This window comes from Misgurnus anguillicaudatus, chromosome 21, assembly GCF_027580225.2.
Source record: "Misgurnus anguillicaudatus chromosome 21, ASM2758022v2, whole genome shotgun sequence".
Lineage (NCBI taxonomy): Eukaryota > Metazoa > Chordata > Actinopteri > Cypriniformes > Cobitidae > Misgurnus > Misgurnus anguillicaudatus.
Genome location: NC_073357.2, coordinates 61,909,623 through 61,928,168, shown reverse-complemented (window position 1 = coordinate 61,928,168; position 18,546 = coordinate 61,909,623). Strand labels below are relative to the sequence as shown.

At 38.2% G+C, this 18,546-nt stretch overlaps 1 protein-coding gene across 4 annotated transcripts in view; it reads left to right on the top strand.

Annotated features, from left to right (window-relative positions):
* lrp4 (low density lipoprotein receptor-related protein 4) overlaps positions 1-18,546 on the top strand; it is a 117,806-nt gene that overhangs the window by 58,312 nt on the left and 40,948 nt on the right. For all 4 annotated transcript variants that reach the window (XR_012360143.1, XM_073859589.1, XM_073859588.1 and 1 more), the window contains exons 4-7: positions 9,256-9,369; positions 11,700-11,816; positions 16,388-16,516; positions 16,867-16,986. Coding sequence is in view for 3 of the 4 variants with exons in the window: in XM_073859589.1 (XP_073715690.1) it covers positions 9,256-9,369; positions 11,700-11,816; positions 16,388-16,516; positions 16,867-16,986 (480 nt within the window). In the remaining variant the exon portion in view is untranslated. The remainder of the gene's footprint in view (positions 1-9,255; positions 9,370-11,699; positions 11,817-16,387; positions 16,517-16,866; positions 16,987-18,546) is intronic.

Sequence of the window (18,546 nt, the reverse complement as noted above, 5' to 3'; positions counted from 1 at the left end):
GTCTGATACTCGAACATTGTTTGGTAAATCATTCCAGAGCTTAGGGGCTAAGTAGGAAAAGGACTACCACCTTTAGACACACTTGATATTCTAGGGATAATTAAGTGAATAGAATTTTGTGAGCGCAGTTTACGTGATGGATTGTATTCTGATAGTAGTTCTTTAATATACGAAGGCGCTAGGCCATTTAAGGCTTTGTAGGTGATTAGTAATATTTTAAATTGTATACGATATTTAACTGGTAGCCAGTGTAAAGATGCCAGAATTGGACTGATGTGGTCATACTTTTTAGATCGAGTAAGCACTCTTGCGGCGGCGTTTTGAACCAGCTGTAGCTTGTTTACCTGATTTGCATGGCATCCCCCGAGTAACGAGTTACAATAGTCTATTCTAGAGGTCATAAAAGCATGTATAAGCTTTTCTGCGTCTGATGCAGACAGCATATGGCGTATTTTTGAGATATTTCTAAGATGGAAGAATGCTGTGCGGCAGATGTTGGCGATATGACTATCAAAAGATAGATTGCTGTCGAACATTACGCCTAAATTCTTAACCGTGGAAGATGGCACCACCGTGCAGCCATCTATGGGCAACTTGTAATCTGACATATTATGTTTGTAGCGATTCGGTTCAATAATAAGTATCTCTGTTTTATTGGAGTTTAGCATAAGAAAGTTTTGTGCCATCCAGTCCCTAATATCACTAATGCAGTCTGTTAGCTTAGAAAACTGGTGGGTTTCGCTAGGATGCGACGAGATGTAAAGCTGGGTATCATCCGCATAGCAGTGAAAACTTATGTTATGTTTCCTGATAATGTCTCCTAGAGGTAGCATATATAACGAGAATAGGATAGGGCCTAGAACTGATCCCTGAGGTATGCCGTATTTAACGGGGGAGTGATATGACTCTTCCTCATTTACATAAACAAAGTGAAATCGATTGGTTAGATACGATCTGAACCAGGCTAACGCCTGACCACTGATGCCAACATAGTTTTCTAGTCTATTGAGTAAGATTGTGTGATCTATTGTGTCAAAGGCTGCACTAAGGTCTAGTAATATAAGGATTGAGATTTCACCACGATCGGATGTTAATAGGAGGTCATTTGTAACTCTAAGCAGCGCTGTCTCTGTGCTATGGTGGGGCCTGAATCCTGATTGGAACTTTTCATATGTATTATTATTTTCTACGAATGTGCGTAGCTGGCTTGCCACTACTTTTTCTAATATTTTAGAAAGAAAAGGTAGATTTGAGATTGGTCTAAAGTTATTAAGATCTCCCTGGTCAAGGTTTTGCTTTTTAATGAGCGGTCTAATAACTGCTAGTTTGAAAGCTGTTGGAACGTATCCTAATTCTAGAGATGAGTTAAAGATATTAAGTACAGTGTCTGCCACTACATGAAATACCTCTTTTAGTAAATTTTGTGGGAACGGGGTCTAGTATACAGGACGATGATTTGGATGACGTTACTAGTTTAGAGAGCTCTTCTATTGTAGTAGGATTAAATGACTCAAGATGTTCGTTTGGTAATCTAGTGGAAAATGTACTATTGGGTAGAATGATGGCTGCTTGCATAGTTTCTATGTTTTCCCTAATAAACATAATTTTGTTAGTAAAGAAGTTCATGAAGTCGTCACTATTGTGTTGGAGTTTACTATTGGTTTCTGTTTGTTCTTTGTTTCTAGTCAGTTTCGCAACTGTGCTAAATAGAAAACGAGGGTTGTTATGATTTTCTTTAATAAGCGTACTGAGATAGGTAGATCTGGCAGTTTTAATAGCCTGTCTGTAGTGTTGAACACTCTCTTTCCATGCTGAACGCCATACCTCTAACTTTGTGCTTCGGTAGTTTCTTTCCATTTTTCTAGCTACTTTTTTAAGGGCTGCAGTATGATGGTCATACCATGGAGCTGGCGGTTTTTCTTTGATTCTCTTTTTTCGAATGGGAGCAACGGCATCCAACGTGCTAGAGCAGACGTTGTTCAGGTTTTCTATTGTAATATCTAGATCTTCACGATTATCTGCTACATGCTTCATTTGGGACAGGTCTGGAAGAGTGCTAATAAAGCTATCTTTAGTGGTGGAAATTATTGTTCTGGCTAATCTGTAGCATGTTGTAGACTGAGCGGTCCTATCTAGAAGTATTGTGCATGACACAAGGTAATGGTCTGAAACGGCATCGCTCTGGGGTGATATTTCGATGTCATTAATATTGAGTCCGAGTGACAGAATTAAGTCTAGTGTGTGATTACGAGTATGCGTGGGCCCTGACACGTTTTGTTTAATGCCGAGAGAATTTAGAACATCCATAAACGCACGTCCTAATGCATCTTTTGGATTATCCACATGGATATTAAAATCACCAACGATAAGAGCTTTATCTACAGTGACTGTAAGCTCAGATAGGAAGTCTGCTATTTCTTTAAGAAAATCTGTGTGGTGGCCTGGAGGCCTATATATGGTAGCTAAAATGAACGAAAGTCGTTTGTTGTTGCGATCAGTTATTTCCATATTTAACAGTATTATTTCAAACGAATTAAATTTTAGGTTGGATTTATGGTTTACTTTGAATATTTTATTGTATATTGTAGCTACACCACCCCCTCTCCCTATTAGACGAGGAACATGTTTATAATAATAGTCTTGTGGGGTGGATTCGTTTAAACTGGTGTAATCGTCTGCTTTAAGCCAGGTTTCTGTTAAACAGAGTGCATCTAAGTTTTGGTCAGTAATTATTTCATTGATAATTGGTTCTTTGTTGGTAAGTGATCTAATGTTAAGAAGGCAGAATTTTAACATTTGAGTTTCATCTGTTAATGTATTATGTTCTAGTTTTATGTTAATAAGATTTGTGCGAGACGAGGTAAACGGTGCTCTGTATTTATTTGTTCGAGGAACAGACACAGTCGAGATGTGTTGGTACTCTGTTAAAAAAGGCTCTATGTGCTGGGATATATGTGATCTTGACATGTCAAGGCAGCTAACAGACATATGGGTAAGCCGATCTGTCTGTTTCCTGACCTGGGCCCTGGATAGTCAGACAATATCAAAAGTAAGACTATTGGTCAGATTTCTAGAGAGTATAGCACTTCCATACGGAGACGGATGGAGCCCATCTCTCTTTAGCAGGTCAGGTCTTCCCCGGAAATGCTTCCAATTGTCTATAAACCCTACGTTATGCTGAGGGCACCACTTTGACATCCAGCCATGAAGAGACACTAATCTACTGTAAGTTTCATCCCCCCGGTAGGCGGGGAGGGGACCAGAGCAAATTACATTGTCTGACATTGTTTTTGCAATTTCACACACCTCTTTAATAGTATCTTTGGTGATCTCCGACTGGCGGAGTCTGGTGTCATTCGTGCCGGCGTGAATAACAATCTTAGAAAACTTACGGTTAGCATTAGCCAGCACTTTAAGTTTGGATCTAATGTCAGACGCTCTGGCTCCCGGTATACAATCGACTATGGTGGCTGGTGCCTCAATGCCAACGTTCCTGAGTATAGAATCTCCAATAACCAGGGCACCTTTAACAGATGTCTCAGCCGGTGTATTGCTGAGTGGAGAAAATCTGTTTGATATTAAAACAGGAACGTGATTTGGATGCCGAATGCGACTAGGCCGCCTGACAGTCACCCAGTTAGTCAGCCGCCTTGACTCTGAAGTCGGAACCGAGCCATGTGTATTACGCTTAACACTAGGCGCACCCGAAACAGTGTTTGTAACATTAACATTAGCGGTCTTACTGTCCTCAACTAGCGTTCGGATGCGCGCTTCTAGTTCTGCAACCTTCTCCGTCAGACTTACTACTTCAATACACTTAGCGCATGTAAACCCCTCTATGCTGACAGAAGAAGCTAAACTGTACATGTGGCAAGTAGTGCAGGTTACAATGACAAGCGGAGTCTTACCGTTTTCATGCTGGGCGATGGCGTCTCCGTTCGCCAGACAGCAGTCCGTGAAGCTGCATCGAGATGGGTGCTCGCTCGTTGCGTGCCTCGGTCGTCTCCGGGTGCCTGGAGCCAGGGTGATGTGAGGCATGCTGTACCGCCTGGTGCTAATGCCGGGACACAACTCCTCCACAGCTTCCCGCTCTGGTGAGGAAAGGTCTGAAAAACATACATCGGATGAGTCCGCCATTAGATCGAAAAAGGCAGATTTACAGTAAACAGACAGTGAGCAAGTGCTAACTTCAACCGGCACGTTTGTTTATGCTAGTGGGCTATATGCTAGCACTAGGTGTTTACTAGTGATAGATCGTTTTACTTATTAATACTGTTCAAAAATCGTCACGGTAAAGTATTCCTAAGATAAACTAGTACGTTATATTATATAGATAGGAACGAGATAGTAAGAAAATAGGATTTAGATTATGAACTCGACGGAGCTCCAATGCACGGAGCAGCGTTTCCTCGTTTGCTAATGAACCGGGTTCCTCAAAAAATTCACCTTAAGATTTAAGTCTAGTTAGCTCTGGTTTTGTCTTCAAGGAGACTTGGACTATTTATTAGCTGTATAGTTTACATGCTGAAGGTTGTTATAGGATTACTTCACTGGAGATTTAAGGTTTAAGTTTTCAGTGTGTTGTCGTATGATTGGATCCAAAGTACACTTAAAATGAAAATAGCAGTTCATAATAAATGTATATATCTAAAATTATTAAAAGACGATACTAAATCAAAAGAGGAACGATAAATACACAGCACATAAACTCCTGCGGGGCCTTTATAGAAGAAACTCAAGCTAACATTAGCTATAGAGTTTCTCGATTACATAAGATACTTTAATTGCATTTGAATAGTTTTATGTTTTATGAGTTCTGGCCGTACGTCAGGAGCTCATGTTGTTATGTTGTTTTCACTGATTGATTATATTTCTGTTTTCTGACTTTCTTAGTATTTTTGTCTTGTTTTTAGTACAAATTCACTTTAATTTTATGGTTTTTGTCTGAAAAACTAGACTTATTTTTTTAAGTCATTTTGCTTATCAAGAAAATCTTGATTTAAAGAGACACTCCACTTTTTAAAAATATTCTCATTTTCCAGCTCCCCTAGAGTTAAACGTTTTGATTTTTACCGTTTTGTAATCCATTCAGCCGATCTCCAGGTCTGGCGCTAGCACTTTTAGCATAGCTTAGCACAATCCATTGAAGCTGATTAGACCATTAGCATCGCGCTAAAAAATAAAGTTGTGAAAAAAGTTGTGATTTTCTAGGCCAATATGGCTAGGACTATACTCTCATTCTGGTGTAATAATTAAGGACTTGCCTGCAGGAGGCGCAATAATATTACGCAGTGGTTGGGAATAGTCCCCTTGGTAACTTTTAATATGTAACTTTTATTGGTTATTTTTTAAGCTCGATGCTAATGGTCTAATCGGATTCAATTGATTATGCTAAGCTATGCTAAAAGTGGTACCGTCAGACCCGGAGATCGGCTGAACGGATTCCAAAACGGTAAAAAATTAAATGTTTAACTCTAGGGGAGCTGGAAATGAGCATATTTAAAGGTGCAGTGTGTAATTTTTAAAAGGATCTCTTGACAGAAATGCAAAATAATATTCAAAACTATATTATCAGGGGTTTATAAAGACCTTTCATAATGAACCGTTATGTGTTTATTACCTTAGAATGAGACGTTTTTATCTACATACACAGAGGGTCCCCTTACATGGAAGTCGCCATTTTGGGCCGCCATGTTTCTACAGAACCCCTGAACGGACAATTTTTTTACTAAGTTGTCTCCGACGATTATATGTTTGTCTGGTAGTGGCTATCATAGCTTCTTTATGTGTTTCAAAAGCGAGGGGTGAGCAGTGGACTGAGCCGTTGGTTGCAATTCCCAACCTCACCACTAGATGCCGCTAAAATTTACACACTGCACCTTTAAAAAAAAGTGGATTATCCCTTTAGATATTGATACTGACAAGACAAAGATACTAAGTAAGAAAGTCATTTTCTGAATCTCTGTAACATGAACCTCTTTACGTTTGTAGCTTCTAGCACTAGCGCTATAAAGAGTTTTCACAGACTCTCAACTGAATAGGTTTTTGATTTTCAGTGTCGTTTCAAGTTACATCTTTACTGACATTTTTATTACAGAAAACTAGATGTGACGGAAATGCTTAATCGCTAAAGGTCCTAATAACATTATTACACGACTCGTTGGAATGCATGATTCTGATTGGTCAGTCGCAACATTTTCAGGTTTGTTTTTCCAGTCGCTCAAAACAAATAGCACACGGTAACCCGGATGCTTTAAATCATTTTGACAGGTACAGTTTCATATTACACAGACATTAAAGATAAATATGACATATTTTCAAACAATTAAACCAAATAGTGTGTTTGTGACATTTGAACTTCTTCTCTAATCTTAAAACCGAAAGTAAACAGGTTTTCATCACAGAAGATCTTCATTTATTAAAATGAGCTAATAAAATATTTCAAATTAATATTCAATGCTCCTTACCTTACTTATGAGGTACTTTTTTAAGGGCTGCAGTATGATGGTCATACCATGGAGCTGGCGGTTTTTCTTTGATTCTCTTTTTTCGAATGGGAGCAACGGCATCCAACGTGCTAGAGCAGACGTTGTTCAGGTTTTCTATTGTAATATCTAGATCTTCACGATTATCTGCTACATGCTTCATTTGGGACAGGTCTGGAAGAGTGCTAATAAAGCTATCTTTAGTGGTGGAAATTATTGTTCTGGCTAATCTGTAGCATGTTGTAGACTGAGCGGTCCTATCTAGAAGTATTGTGCATGACACAAGGTAATGGTCTGAAACGGCATCGCTCTGGGGTGATATTTCGATGTCATTAATATTGAGTCCGAGTGACAGAATTAAGTCTAGTGTGTGATTACGAGTATGCGTGGGCCCTGACACGTTTTGTTTAATGCCGAGAGAATTTAGAACATCCATAAACGCACGTCCTAATGCATCTTTTGGATTATCCACATGGATATTAAAATCACCAACGATAAGAGCTTTATCTACAGTGACTGTAAGCTCAGATAGGAAGTCTGCTATTTCTTTAAGAAAATCTGTGTGGTGGCCTGGAGGCCTATATATGGTAGCTAAAATGAACGAAAGTCGTTTGTTGTTGCGATCAGTTATTTCCATATTTAACAGTATTATTTCAAACGAATTAAATTTTAGGTTGGATTTATGGTTTACTTTGAATATTTTATTGTATATTGTAGCTACACCACCCCCTCTCCCTATTAGACGAGGAACATGTTTATAATAATAGTCTTGTGGGGTGGATTCGTTTAAACTGGTGTAATCGTCTGCTTTAAGCCAGGTTTCTGTTAAACAGAGTGCATCTAAGTTTTGGTCAGTAATTATTTCATTGATAATTGGTTCTTTGTTGGTAAGTGATCTAATGTTAAGAAGGCCGAATTTTAACATTTGAGTTTCATCTGTTAATGTATTATGTTCTAGTTTTATGTTAATAAGATTTGTGCGAGACGAGGTAAACGGTGCTCTGTATTTATTTGTTCGAGGAACAGACACAGTCGAGATGTGTTGGTACTCTGTCAAAAAAGGCTCTATGTGCTGGGATATATGTGATCTTGACATGTCAAGGCAGCTAACAGACTGATGGGTAAGCCGATCTGTCTGTTTCCTGACCTGGGCCCTGGATAGTCAGACAATATCAAAAGTAAGACTATTGGTCAGATTTCTAGAGAGTATAGCACTTCCTTCCGGAGACGGATGGAGGCCATCTCTCTTTAGCAGGTCAGGTCTTCCCCGGAAATGCTTCCAATTGTCTATAAACCCTACGTTATGCTGAGGGCACCACTTTGACATCCAGCCATGAAGAGACACTAATCTACTGTAAGTTTCATCCCCCCGGTAGGCGGGGAGGGGACCAGAGCAAATTACATTGTCTGACATTGTTTTTGCAATTTCACACACCTCTTTAATAGTATCTTTGGTGATCTCCGACTGGCGGAGTCTGGTGTCATTCGTGCCGGCGTGAATAACAATCTTAGAAAACTTACGGTTAGCATTAGCCAGCACTTTAAGTTTGGATCTAATGTCAGACGCTCTGGCTCCCGGTATACAATCGACTATGGTGGCTGGTGCCTCAATGCCAACGTTCCTGAGTATAGAATCTCCAATAACCAGGGCACCTTTAACAGATGTCTCAGCCGGTGTATTGCTGAGTGGAGAAAATCTGTTTGATATTAAAACAGGAACGTGATTTGGATGCCGAATGCGACTAGGCCGCCTGACAGTCACCCAGTTAGTCAGCCGCCTTGACTCTGAAGTCGGAACCGAGCCATGTGTATTACGCTTAACACTAGGCGCACCCGAAACAGTGTTTGTAACATTAACATTAGCGGTCTTACTGTCCTCAACTAGCGTTCGGATGCGCGCTTCTAGTTCTGCAACCTTCTCCGTCAGACTTACTACTTCAATACACTTAGCGCATGTAAACCCCTCTATGCTGACAGAAGAAGCTAAACTGTACATGTGGCAAGTAGTGCAGGTTACAATGACAAGCGGAGTCTTACCGTTTTCATGCTGGGCGATGGCGTCTCCGTTCGCCAGACAGCGGTCCGTGAAGCTGCATCGAGATGGGTGCTCGCTCGTTGCGTGCCTCGGTCGTCTCCGGGTGCCTGGAGCCAGGGTGATGTGAGGCATGCTGTACCGCCTGGTGCTAATGCCGGGACACAACTCCTCCACAGCTTCCCGCTCTGGTGAGGAAAGGTCTGAAAAACATACATCGGATGAGTCCGCCATTAGATCGAAAAAGGCAGATTTACAGTAAACAGACAGTGAGCAAGTGCTAACTTCAACCGGCACGTTTGTTTATGCTAGTGGGCTATATGCTAGCACTAGGTGTTTACTAGTGATAGATCGTTTTACTTATTAATACTGTTCAAAAATCGTCACGGTAAAGTATTCCTAAGATAAACTAGTACGTTATATTATATAGATAGGAACGAGATAGTAAGAAAATAGGATTTAGATTATGAACTCGACGGAGCTCCAATGCACGGAGCAGCGTTTCCTCGTTTGCTAATGAACCGGGTTCCTCAAAAAATTCACCTTAAGATTTAAGTCTAGTTAGCTCTGGTTTTGTCTTCAAGGAGACTTGGACTATTTATTAGCTGTAAACTCTTAAAGGAGACAAAATGGTTTTCATTTTCAGCTGTTCATTTGTTCACTGCTTGAACTCATTACTGACATCTGTTTCATACCTGTTGCATGTGTGTGTGCGTGTGTGTGTGTTTGTGCGTGCAGCTCCGCGGGAATGCGAGGAAGATGAATTTCACTGTCAGAATGGATATTGTATCCGGAGTCTTTGGCACTGTGATGGAGATAATGACTGCGGTGATAACAGTGATGAACAGTGTGGTAAGTTTCAACTTACTTCACAATCATTTACATCCTCCGGCTCTGATCCGTCTCTACTAAACATCTCTTTAATATAAGACGTATAGTTTACATGCTGAAGGTTGTTATAGGATTACTTCACTGGAGATTTAAGGTTTAAGTTTTCAGTGTGTTGTCGTATGATTGGATCCAAAGTACACTTAAAATGAAAATAGCAGTTCATAATAAATGTATATATCTAAAATTATTAAAAGACGATACTAAATCAAAAGAGGAACGATAAATACACAGCACATAAACTCCTGCGGGGCCTTTATAGAAGAAACTCAAGCTAACATTAGCTATAGAGTTTCTCGATTACATAAGATACTTTAATTGCATTTGAATAGTTTTATGTTTTATGAGTTCTGGCCGTACGTCAGGAGCTCATGTTGTTATGTTGTTTTCACTGATTGATTATATTTCTGTTTTCTGACTTTCTTAGTATTTTTGTCTTGTTTTTAGTACAAATTCACTTTAATTTTATGGTTTTTGTCTGAAAAACTAGACTTATTTTTTTAAGTCATTTTGCTTATCAAGAAAATCTTGATTTAAAGAGACACTCCACTTTTTAAAAATATTCTCATTTTCCAGCTCCCCTAGAGTTAAACGTTTTGATTTTTACCGTTTTGTAATCCATTCAGCCGATCTCCAGGTCTGGCGCTAGCACTTTTAGCATAGCTTAGCACAATCCATTGAAGCTGATTAGACCATTAGCATCGCGCTAAAAAATAAAGTTGTGAAAAAAGTTGTGATTTTCTAGGCCAATATGGCTAGGACTATACTCTCATTCTGGTGTAATAATTAAGGACTTGCCTGCAGGAGGCGCAATAATATTACGCAGTGGTTGGGAATAGTCCCCTTGGTAACTTTTAATATGTAACTTTTATTGGTTATTTTTTAAGCTCGATGCTAATGGTCTAATCGGATTCAATTGATTATGCTAAGCTATGCTAAAAGTGGTACCGTCAGACCCGGAGATCGGCTGAACGGATTCCAAAACGGTAAAAAATTAAATGTTTAACTCTAGGGGAGCTGGAAATGAGCATATTTAAAGGTGCAGTGTGTAATTTTTAAAAGGATCTCTTGACAGAAATGCAAAATAATATTCAAAACTATATTATCAGGGGTTTATAAAGACCTTTCATAATGAACCGTTATGTGTTTATTACCTTAGAATGAGACGTTTTTATCTACATACACAGAGGGTCCCCTTACATGGAAGTCGCCATTTTGGGCCGCCATGTTTCTACAGAACCCCTGAACGGACAATTTTTTTACTAAGTTGTCTCCGACGATTATATGTTTGTCTGGTAGTGGCTATCATAGCTTCTTTATGTGTTTCAAAAGCGAGGGGTGAGCAGTGGACTGAGCCGTTGGTTGCAATTCCCAACCTCACCACTAGATGCCGCTAAAATTTACACACTGCACCTTTAAAAAAAAGTGGATTATCCCTTTAGATATTGATACTGACAAGACAAAGATACTAAGTAAGAAAGTCATTTTCTGAATCTCTGTAACATGAACCTCTTTACGTTTGTAGCTTCTAGCACTAGCGCTATAAAGAGTTTTCACAGACTCTCAACTGAATAGGTTTTTGATTTTCAGTGTCGTTTCAAGTTACATCTTTACTGACATTTTTATTACAGAAAACTAGATGTGACGGAAATGCTTAATCGCTAAAGGTCCTAATAACATTATTACACGACTCGTTGGAATGCATGATTCTGATTGGTCAGTCGCAACATTTTCAGGTTTGTTTTTCCAGTCGCTCAAAACAAATAGCACACGGTAACCCGGATGCTTTAAATCATTTTGACAGGTACAGTTTCATATTACACAGACATTAAAGATAAATATGACATATTTTCAAACAATTAAACCAAATAGTGTGTTTGTGACATTTGAACTTCTTCTCTAATCTTAAAACCGAAAGTAAACAGGTTTTCATCACAGAAGATCTTCATTTATTAAAATGAGCTAATAAAATATTTCAAATTAATATTCAATGCTCCTTACCTTACTTATGAGGTAAATAGCCATTTAATAACTATACATTATCCCTTACATAACCTTTCTTTTTAACATTGAGCTGTTTCTTTTCTTACATTCACCTAAAAAATCTCTTTTCTGAATAAGCCTTTACTTTCAATGACTATTCAACAACCTATAGACGTTGTGAACATTTGTTGTGCGACTTCTCCACAAAGTCATAAAATCATCATTACATCTGAGTCATATGATCTTTGAATGTAATGTAATATGATGGATATGATGTTGGATAGGAAGTGATGCTCTGTGTTTGTGTGCAGATAAAAGGAAATGTTCAGATAAAGAGTTTCGCTGCTCAGATGGCAGCTGTATAGCAGAACATTGGTACTGTGATGGAGACACAGACTGCAAAGATGGAACGGATGAAGAGAACTGCCGTAAGTCTGTGTGTTTATAGGTTTGGTGAGGTCTTTACCTGTTGTACCCGTCTAGTCAAACTTGCTCCTAAATGTTCCAGATGATGTAATGCCGCAGTCACACTAGACTTTCCTTCTAAAGACTTCAATTCATACGCATGCATGCGGCAAACTGGAAACGCAAGCTCATGCGTACAAAAGTTTGGTGACTTTTTTCACTATTGCATAATCCTATTTTGTATTATTATTATAAAGGCAAACATGACAATGCAAGCACATCAGAAACATGACATGTGAATTTAAAACACAATACAGGGCACGAAATTGCGACCATTTTGGTACCATATTTTCCTAAAATTAAATTGGCGTGACCTCAAAATATATTTTGGAGCATTTGTGCGAGTGCAAATGAATGTCGTGGTGTGACCGGTTTTAATTTCTTTACAAAATGTTTGCATATACTGTGGAATAATTAGCAAACGTCTCAGTTTCATGTTGTTTTTATCATCCAGAGACACTAATGCATGAAGTTCAAATTCAGAGCTGCTTTCAAAGTTCATGTAGATTTCATTGATAAATGCGATCGTCACGTACACTGTCAACCCATAAAAATAAAAGTTTGTTAAATGTAATGAAATTGACAGAAATGTATTAGTAAAATCTACTTTTTAAATATAATCACACTCAATTAATTTTAGTTTTGTTATGCATCACTTTAACAAAAAAAATGCGATGTTTTGATAAATTAATTTACATTTTATGAATTCAGTTTATTAAAGAGGACATTCCACAAGACGTTTTTAAGATATTAAATAAATCTTTGATGTCCCCAGAGTACATATGTGAGGTTTTAGCTCAAAATACCATATTGGTAACTTATTGTGGCATGTTAAAATAGGCACTTTATGGGTCTGAGCAAAAATACACCGTTTTTGTGTGTATCCCTTTAAATCCAACAAGCTGCTCAGGTGGGCGGAGTCTCAAGCACTCGCGCTGTAGACATGACAGAGCATCAAGAGGGAGATTCTCTCACGAAAGAAGTTAGTGAGCGATGTTCAGCGTTATATATTTGAACAAGTTTAAAAAGTCAATCATCTGTTTTATGCATACTAAATACATGTTTATCAGCAGTTGGGAACATTGTGGAATAAAAATAAAGACTTTTAGCTCTCATGCTGCTGTCAGTGTTTTAAACAGACACAATGATTTTTAGCATGTTACAAATAAAATACACATCCACAAACACTCAGAAGTTTACTTTTTGACCAAACCACACGAGCACATTTAAATGATCTGTAATAAAACAACACGTTTAATGCTTAAACTTTAGAGAAACAGATCAAATGACATGTTTAAGTTTATTGTGCACACATATTGAACACATTCGCGTTTCTGTCAGTCTCTCATCTATCTTGTAACTCCTCCTATTCATTTGAAACTTCAGAGAAACATTAAACAACATATTTACTTATTGTGTATGATAGTAAATAGGCGTTGTTCACTTACTCTGTCTCGTGCAGTGCATTAATCCTCGTGTTCATTCATATAAACTTCAGAAAAACATATTAAACAACATACTTGAAAGCAAACTGTCTCTCGATCGCTCGCACTCGAGGTAGCGTTATGGTTGGATAGCGCAGTTGAAGGGGCGGTATCTTTGTAATAAGATCCCTTAGCTACGTCATGGGGGGAGCGAAATCCGCATGACCTATTTATTCACATGCTTGCAGAGAGAGCCTTACAAAACAAAGTTACAGGGTTGCTATTTTTCATGTTTTCTGGGTTGGTAGAAGCACTGGGGACCCGATTATTGCACTTAAACATGGAAAAAGTCTGATTTTCATGGAATGTCCCCTTTAAATCATTAAAATACGTTAAATTTTGATACCGTATTTTTTAGTCTATATACGGTTTCAACAGACGCATGTGTGGTGACGCGATACATGTCTGGTCCAAACTTTACTTCCGGTTTCAGTTTTTTTAATGGTCTCCCCTGCTGAAAAAACAGCATACCAGCAAGACCAGCATATGTTGTGTTTTGGTGCTGGTTTGCTAGTGAACACCAGCTAAACCAGCATCAAACCAGCATCAGCACCAGCATTAGCACCAGCTAAACCAGCACCAAACCAGCATTAGCACCAGCTAAACCAGCATTAGCACCAGCATCCCATGCTGGTCATACCAGCATATGTTGTGTTTTGGTGCTGGTATGCTGGTGACCACCAGCTAAATTTGCATAGACCAGCATTGATGCTGTTTTTTTCAGCAGGGTCAACAAATATCTCGTCGAAAATAACAAATGTTTTGGTTTCCTAGGTAATCTACGTGTTGTTTATTTTGCTTGTTATATAAATAAACTACGTTTAAAGTACTTTGTTGTTATTTATTCTTAGCGGAGCTTACTGGAAGTTACGTGTTGACTATGAAAGCCGCTTGTTTATGTTGTTACTGTTGTTACAACTGTGTTGACTGTCAGTCTGAAATAAATCATTAATTCATTAAAAATAAATCATTAATTAATTAATGCATTAAAACTGCTGAAACTGTCTATAAGCCGCGTTTTTTTCATATCTTGGCTGGTGCTGCGTCTTATAGTCAGGTGAGCCTTGTAAGTCAGTATGAATTAATTTTGACATTTATGAGGCAAGAGACAACATTACCGTCTACAGGCGCGCGAGTCCACCAAATGCTGCTTCTGTATTTATGTAATTCAATGGATTCAGTAATGTGGAATGACGAGTCTGCGAACTTCATGCTAGTTGGCTTGTTCGGTTAATTTAGGCTATTCAACCTTCCAGGTAAGTTCTGTATGTTATGGTTTATCATTTAATTATACCACTGTCTGTTTAAATACTCGATTCTGATTGGCTGGAAGGTGTGCATTAAAACTGTTTAATGCACAGGTAGTTCCAGTCAGTTTAATTACAGTTAGAAATAATCTGCTACTATAAACATTGGTAACCATAGTAACACAGTTACACTTGCAGAGAGAGCGAGCGAGACATAAGTGCGTCTCTCTTTAAAGTGCGCAGGTTTTATTTCAGCACTACTTTATTTAAAGCGGATGGAGTGCAAGCCTTAACTTAAGAAAATGACTGTCATTTTTACCCGTCTGTTAAAAAATGTACACTGTAAACATTCATTACAGCTTTAACTTGGCAAATAACCAAGGTATAAGCAGGATAATACACGGCTAGCCATGCATCAAAGGGCTTCAATGCACTTCGCAGAAACAACCACCATCCGCTACGCGTCGGGTGGTTCTTCGCCTCTACGTCGTGCATTGGGGCCCTTTAATGCATGGCTAGCCGTGGATTATCCCTTACATAACTGATAACATTACTTTAACGTACAGACATCTATTCAGCCTGCTGTTCTGTCTGCTATTGTTTAGTTGAATAACTTGCCTTTCCAGATTAAATGTCTGTTCTTCGGCTTGGATTTTGTGAAATCATTTTCTAAATAAATGCGATACAGTCCACTGTGACTTATATACGTTATTTCGTCTTAATGATGCATTTTTGAATGATGCGGCTTATACTCCAGTGTGGCTTATAGTCCGGAAAATAGGCGCAAAATCTAAGTATATTTTGGAGCGTTTGTGCAACTGAAAATGAGTGTGGTGGTGCGACCCGTTTTAATTTCTTTACAAAATGTTCGTATATACTGTGGAATATTTAGCAAACGTCTCAGTTTCATGTTGTTTTTAGCATCCAGGGATGCATGAAGTTCAAAGAGCTGCTTTCAAAGTTCACACAGATTTCAATGAGAAATGTGATCGTCAAGTACACACTGACAACCCATAAAAATTAAAGTTTGTTAAATGTAATGTTAACAGAAATCTATTACTATTGTATAGTAAAATCTACTTTTTAAGTAATCCAAATAATGATTTCTTAAGTGATATAATCACACTCAAATGATTTGTACTTTTTATTTTTAATTTAAACAAAGTTTTGTTATGCAGCTCTCTGACAAAAAATAAAAATGCAATGTTTTGATGAAAATTCATTTACTTTTTATTAAGTTTACTAAACTTGCTGTTTGATAAGTTAAATGTAATTAACATTAAATAAAATGAAGTGTGATAATCCAGAAAATGAAAACAGAAAAAAATTGGAAATAAATGTTAAAAATGAATTTAAAATAAATAATTTAAAATAACATTGAATGTTTTTTTATAGGACCCCATGAATCTACACGTTTTAAGCGTAGCTTATTTAAAAATGGGCCAAGCACAGGTCAAGCGTGAAATTGTGGTGCTCCTATAATTTTCAATGGATTTTACTGGTGCTCCTAACTTAAATTTGGGAGCACCAGTGCTGCCTAAAAGTTCATTTCAAGCCCTGCAATGCAACATTTTAGTGCATGATGCATAATATCCGGTTGCTGCACATATACACAGGCATGCGTAGAAACATTGCATGTGACTGTGGCATTAGTCTTTAAATCTAATAATGTGCACAGGTTTGTTGGTGTTACTGCTGGTTTGAGCTGAATGTAGCGCTACATTATTTCTTCAGCAGGATTTAATGTTTGACTGTGTGTGTATGTACGTGTGATTAATGAAGTTCTATCACGGCTCTCTGCAGCGTCCGAGGTGATGGCAGCCACATGCAGCGTCGAGGAGTTTCAGTGCGCATACGGCCGATGTATCCTGGACATCTACCACTGTGATGGAGACGATGACTGTGGAGATTGGTCCGATGAATCTGATTGCTGTAAGTTGTGCCTCTTTCAGGTTTTATTTAAGACGTTATAGGATTATAGGAGAGAATAAAACACATGGATGTTCATGTCTAAACAGTGCGTTATGTGAAATGGGTTTTGTTTAGGAAAGCTGTCTGCTGTGTGCATGTGTGCGTACGTTGTGTGTGCACTTCACACAAGTATTGGACCACCAGCGTAGAGCAGATGTTCAACACCTGTTTTGTTTTCGGTGTGTCATAAAGCATTACTTTAATAGAGGTGTATTCTCTCCACCTGTCCACGGTCCACACCGGTTTTATTTTTGGCACGCACTAACTTTTCGAGAGCATTATTTGCATTGCTGTGATTTGTTCGCTTGCAGCCTCGCACCAGCCGTGCCGCTCGGGCGAGTTCATGTGTAGCAGTGGAATGTGTATAAATGCCGGTTGGAGGTGTGACGGAGAATTCGACTGTGACGACCAATCAGATGAAAGGAACTGCAGTAAGTCACATGATTGTTGTACGTCCATGCAAGGATATAAATGTGTGTGTTAGGGGTGTGTTCGTATCTTAAGAAATTTAAATGTGTGTTAGGGGTTATCTCCACCAGTGATGCGATTGATACTGATACATCAAATATTTTGTAGATGCAATTATAAATTGATTAATTTATTGATACTCTATTACAAGCTTAGTTATGCAGTTACATTTTTAATAACTCACGAATGCAACCAAAATAAATAACATAAACGTTTAATTAAACTCTTTAAAAATGGCACAATCTCTGTCCCAATTGCGTCATCTACAACAAACTAAGAAAAATACACTTTTTTATAAATAAAATAAATAATGAGCGAAAAAAGTCACACAAAATCAAGCTTATGGTGGCAACAGACAAAGTCTTTAGTGTTTCAGCAAGCAAAGGTTTTTTGCAAATCTGTAATACAAAATATTTACAAAACCACGATATGCATCTGAAATCAGACAAAACATCTTCTGCCTCTTTCGCTGTGTTTTCATTGCTACAACCGTTTTGCTGACACTAGCAAACATAAACAAATCATAGTGTGTGCTTTGGCAGAAATGGACAAGGTTAGTGTCATATCAAACAAATTAAGGTACCATATTTTCCGGACTATGGGCCCTATTTTAACGATCTAAGCGCATTGTCTAAAGCGCACAGCGCAACGTCTAAATGGGCGTGTCCGAATCCACTTTTGCTAATTTAACGGCGGGAAAAATGTTTTTTGCGCCGAGCGCATGGTCGAAAAGGGTAGGTCCTATTGAAATGGGAGTATTTTGGGCGTAACGTGCAGTAAACCAATGAGAGTCTCAGCTCTCATCCCCTTTAAAAGCAAGTTGCGCTGGCGTTATGTCTAATCCCTCTTTAGATGGCGGACTTTGTAAACTGAAAAACTAAGCGGAGGAACAAAATCCCCAGTTTAAGATTAATGTTAAATAATTGTGTTGTTTTCACTTGTATTGAAATTGTAATTTTTTTATTAAAACCTTTAAAACCTGTTTTCTTTTAGTCATTTAAGTAATGCTTAAAAAGTTTTTTTTAAGCATTACTTAAAAATGTTTCTCATCTCACCATATCCGCATGTACAGAGTCATCATATACAATAAATCCGTGAGGTAGCATTTAAAAACACATTTAAAAACAAATGCATTTGTTTAAAGCAAAGCATTTATTTACTTATCAGGCTGCAGGTAAAGCAGCTCTTTGCGCCTTCTAACGTCTCATAATTAGTCCTCATTTATGTCCAAGAGACTCAATAATAATCTTTTACATTCAATCCTTTAATCTTTCATATTTAAAAGCATTTTTGTGCTGCTGCACATTCATGTACTATGTGATAAGCAAACCCGCGTTGTCCTCCCGTTTTGGCGCATATTACTAATGCGCTCTTTAAATAACAAAAAAACATATTGCGCTATTGACTTTAGACTTTAGAGCAGGTTTTTGTTGGTCAATGGCGTAGTCTATTTTAGTTGCCTCAAAATAGCAACGCGCCAACAATGCGCCTGAACACACCTCGTTTTTAGACCAGAATGCCCA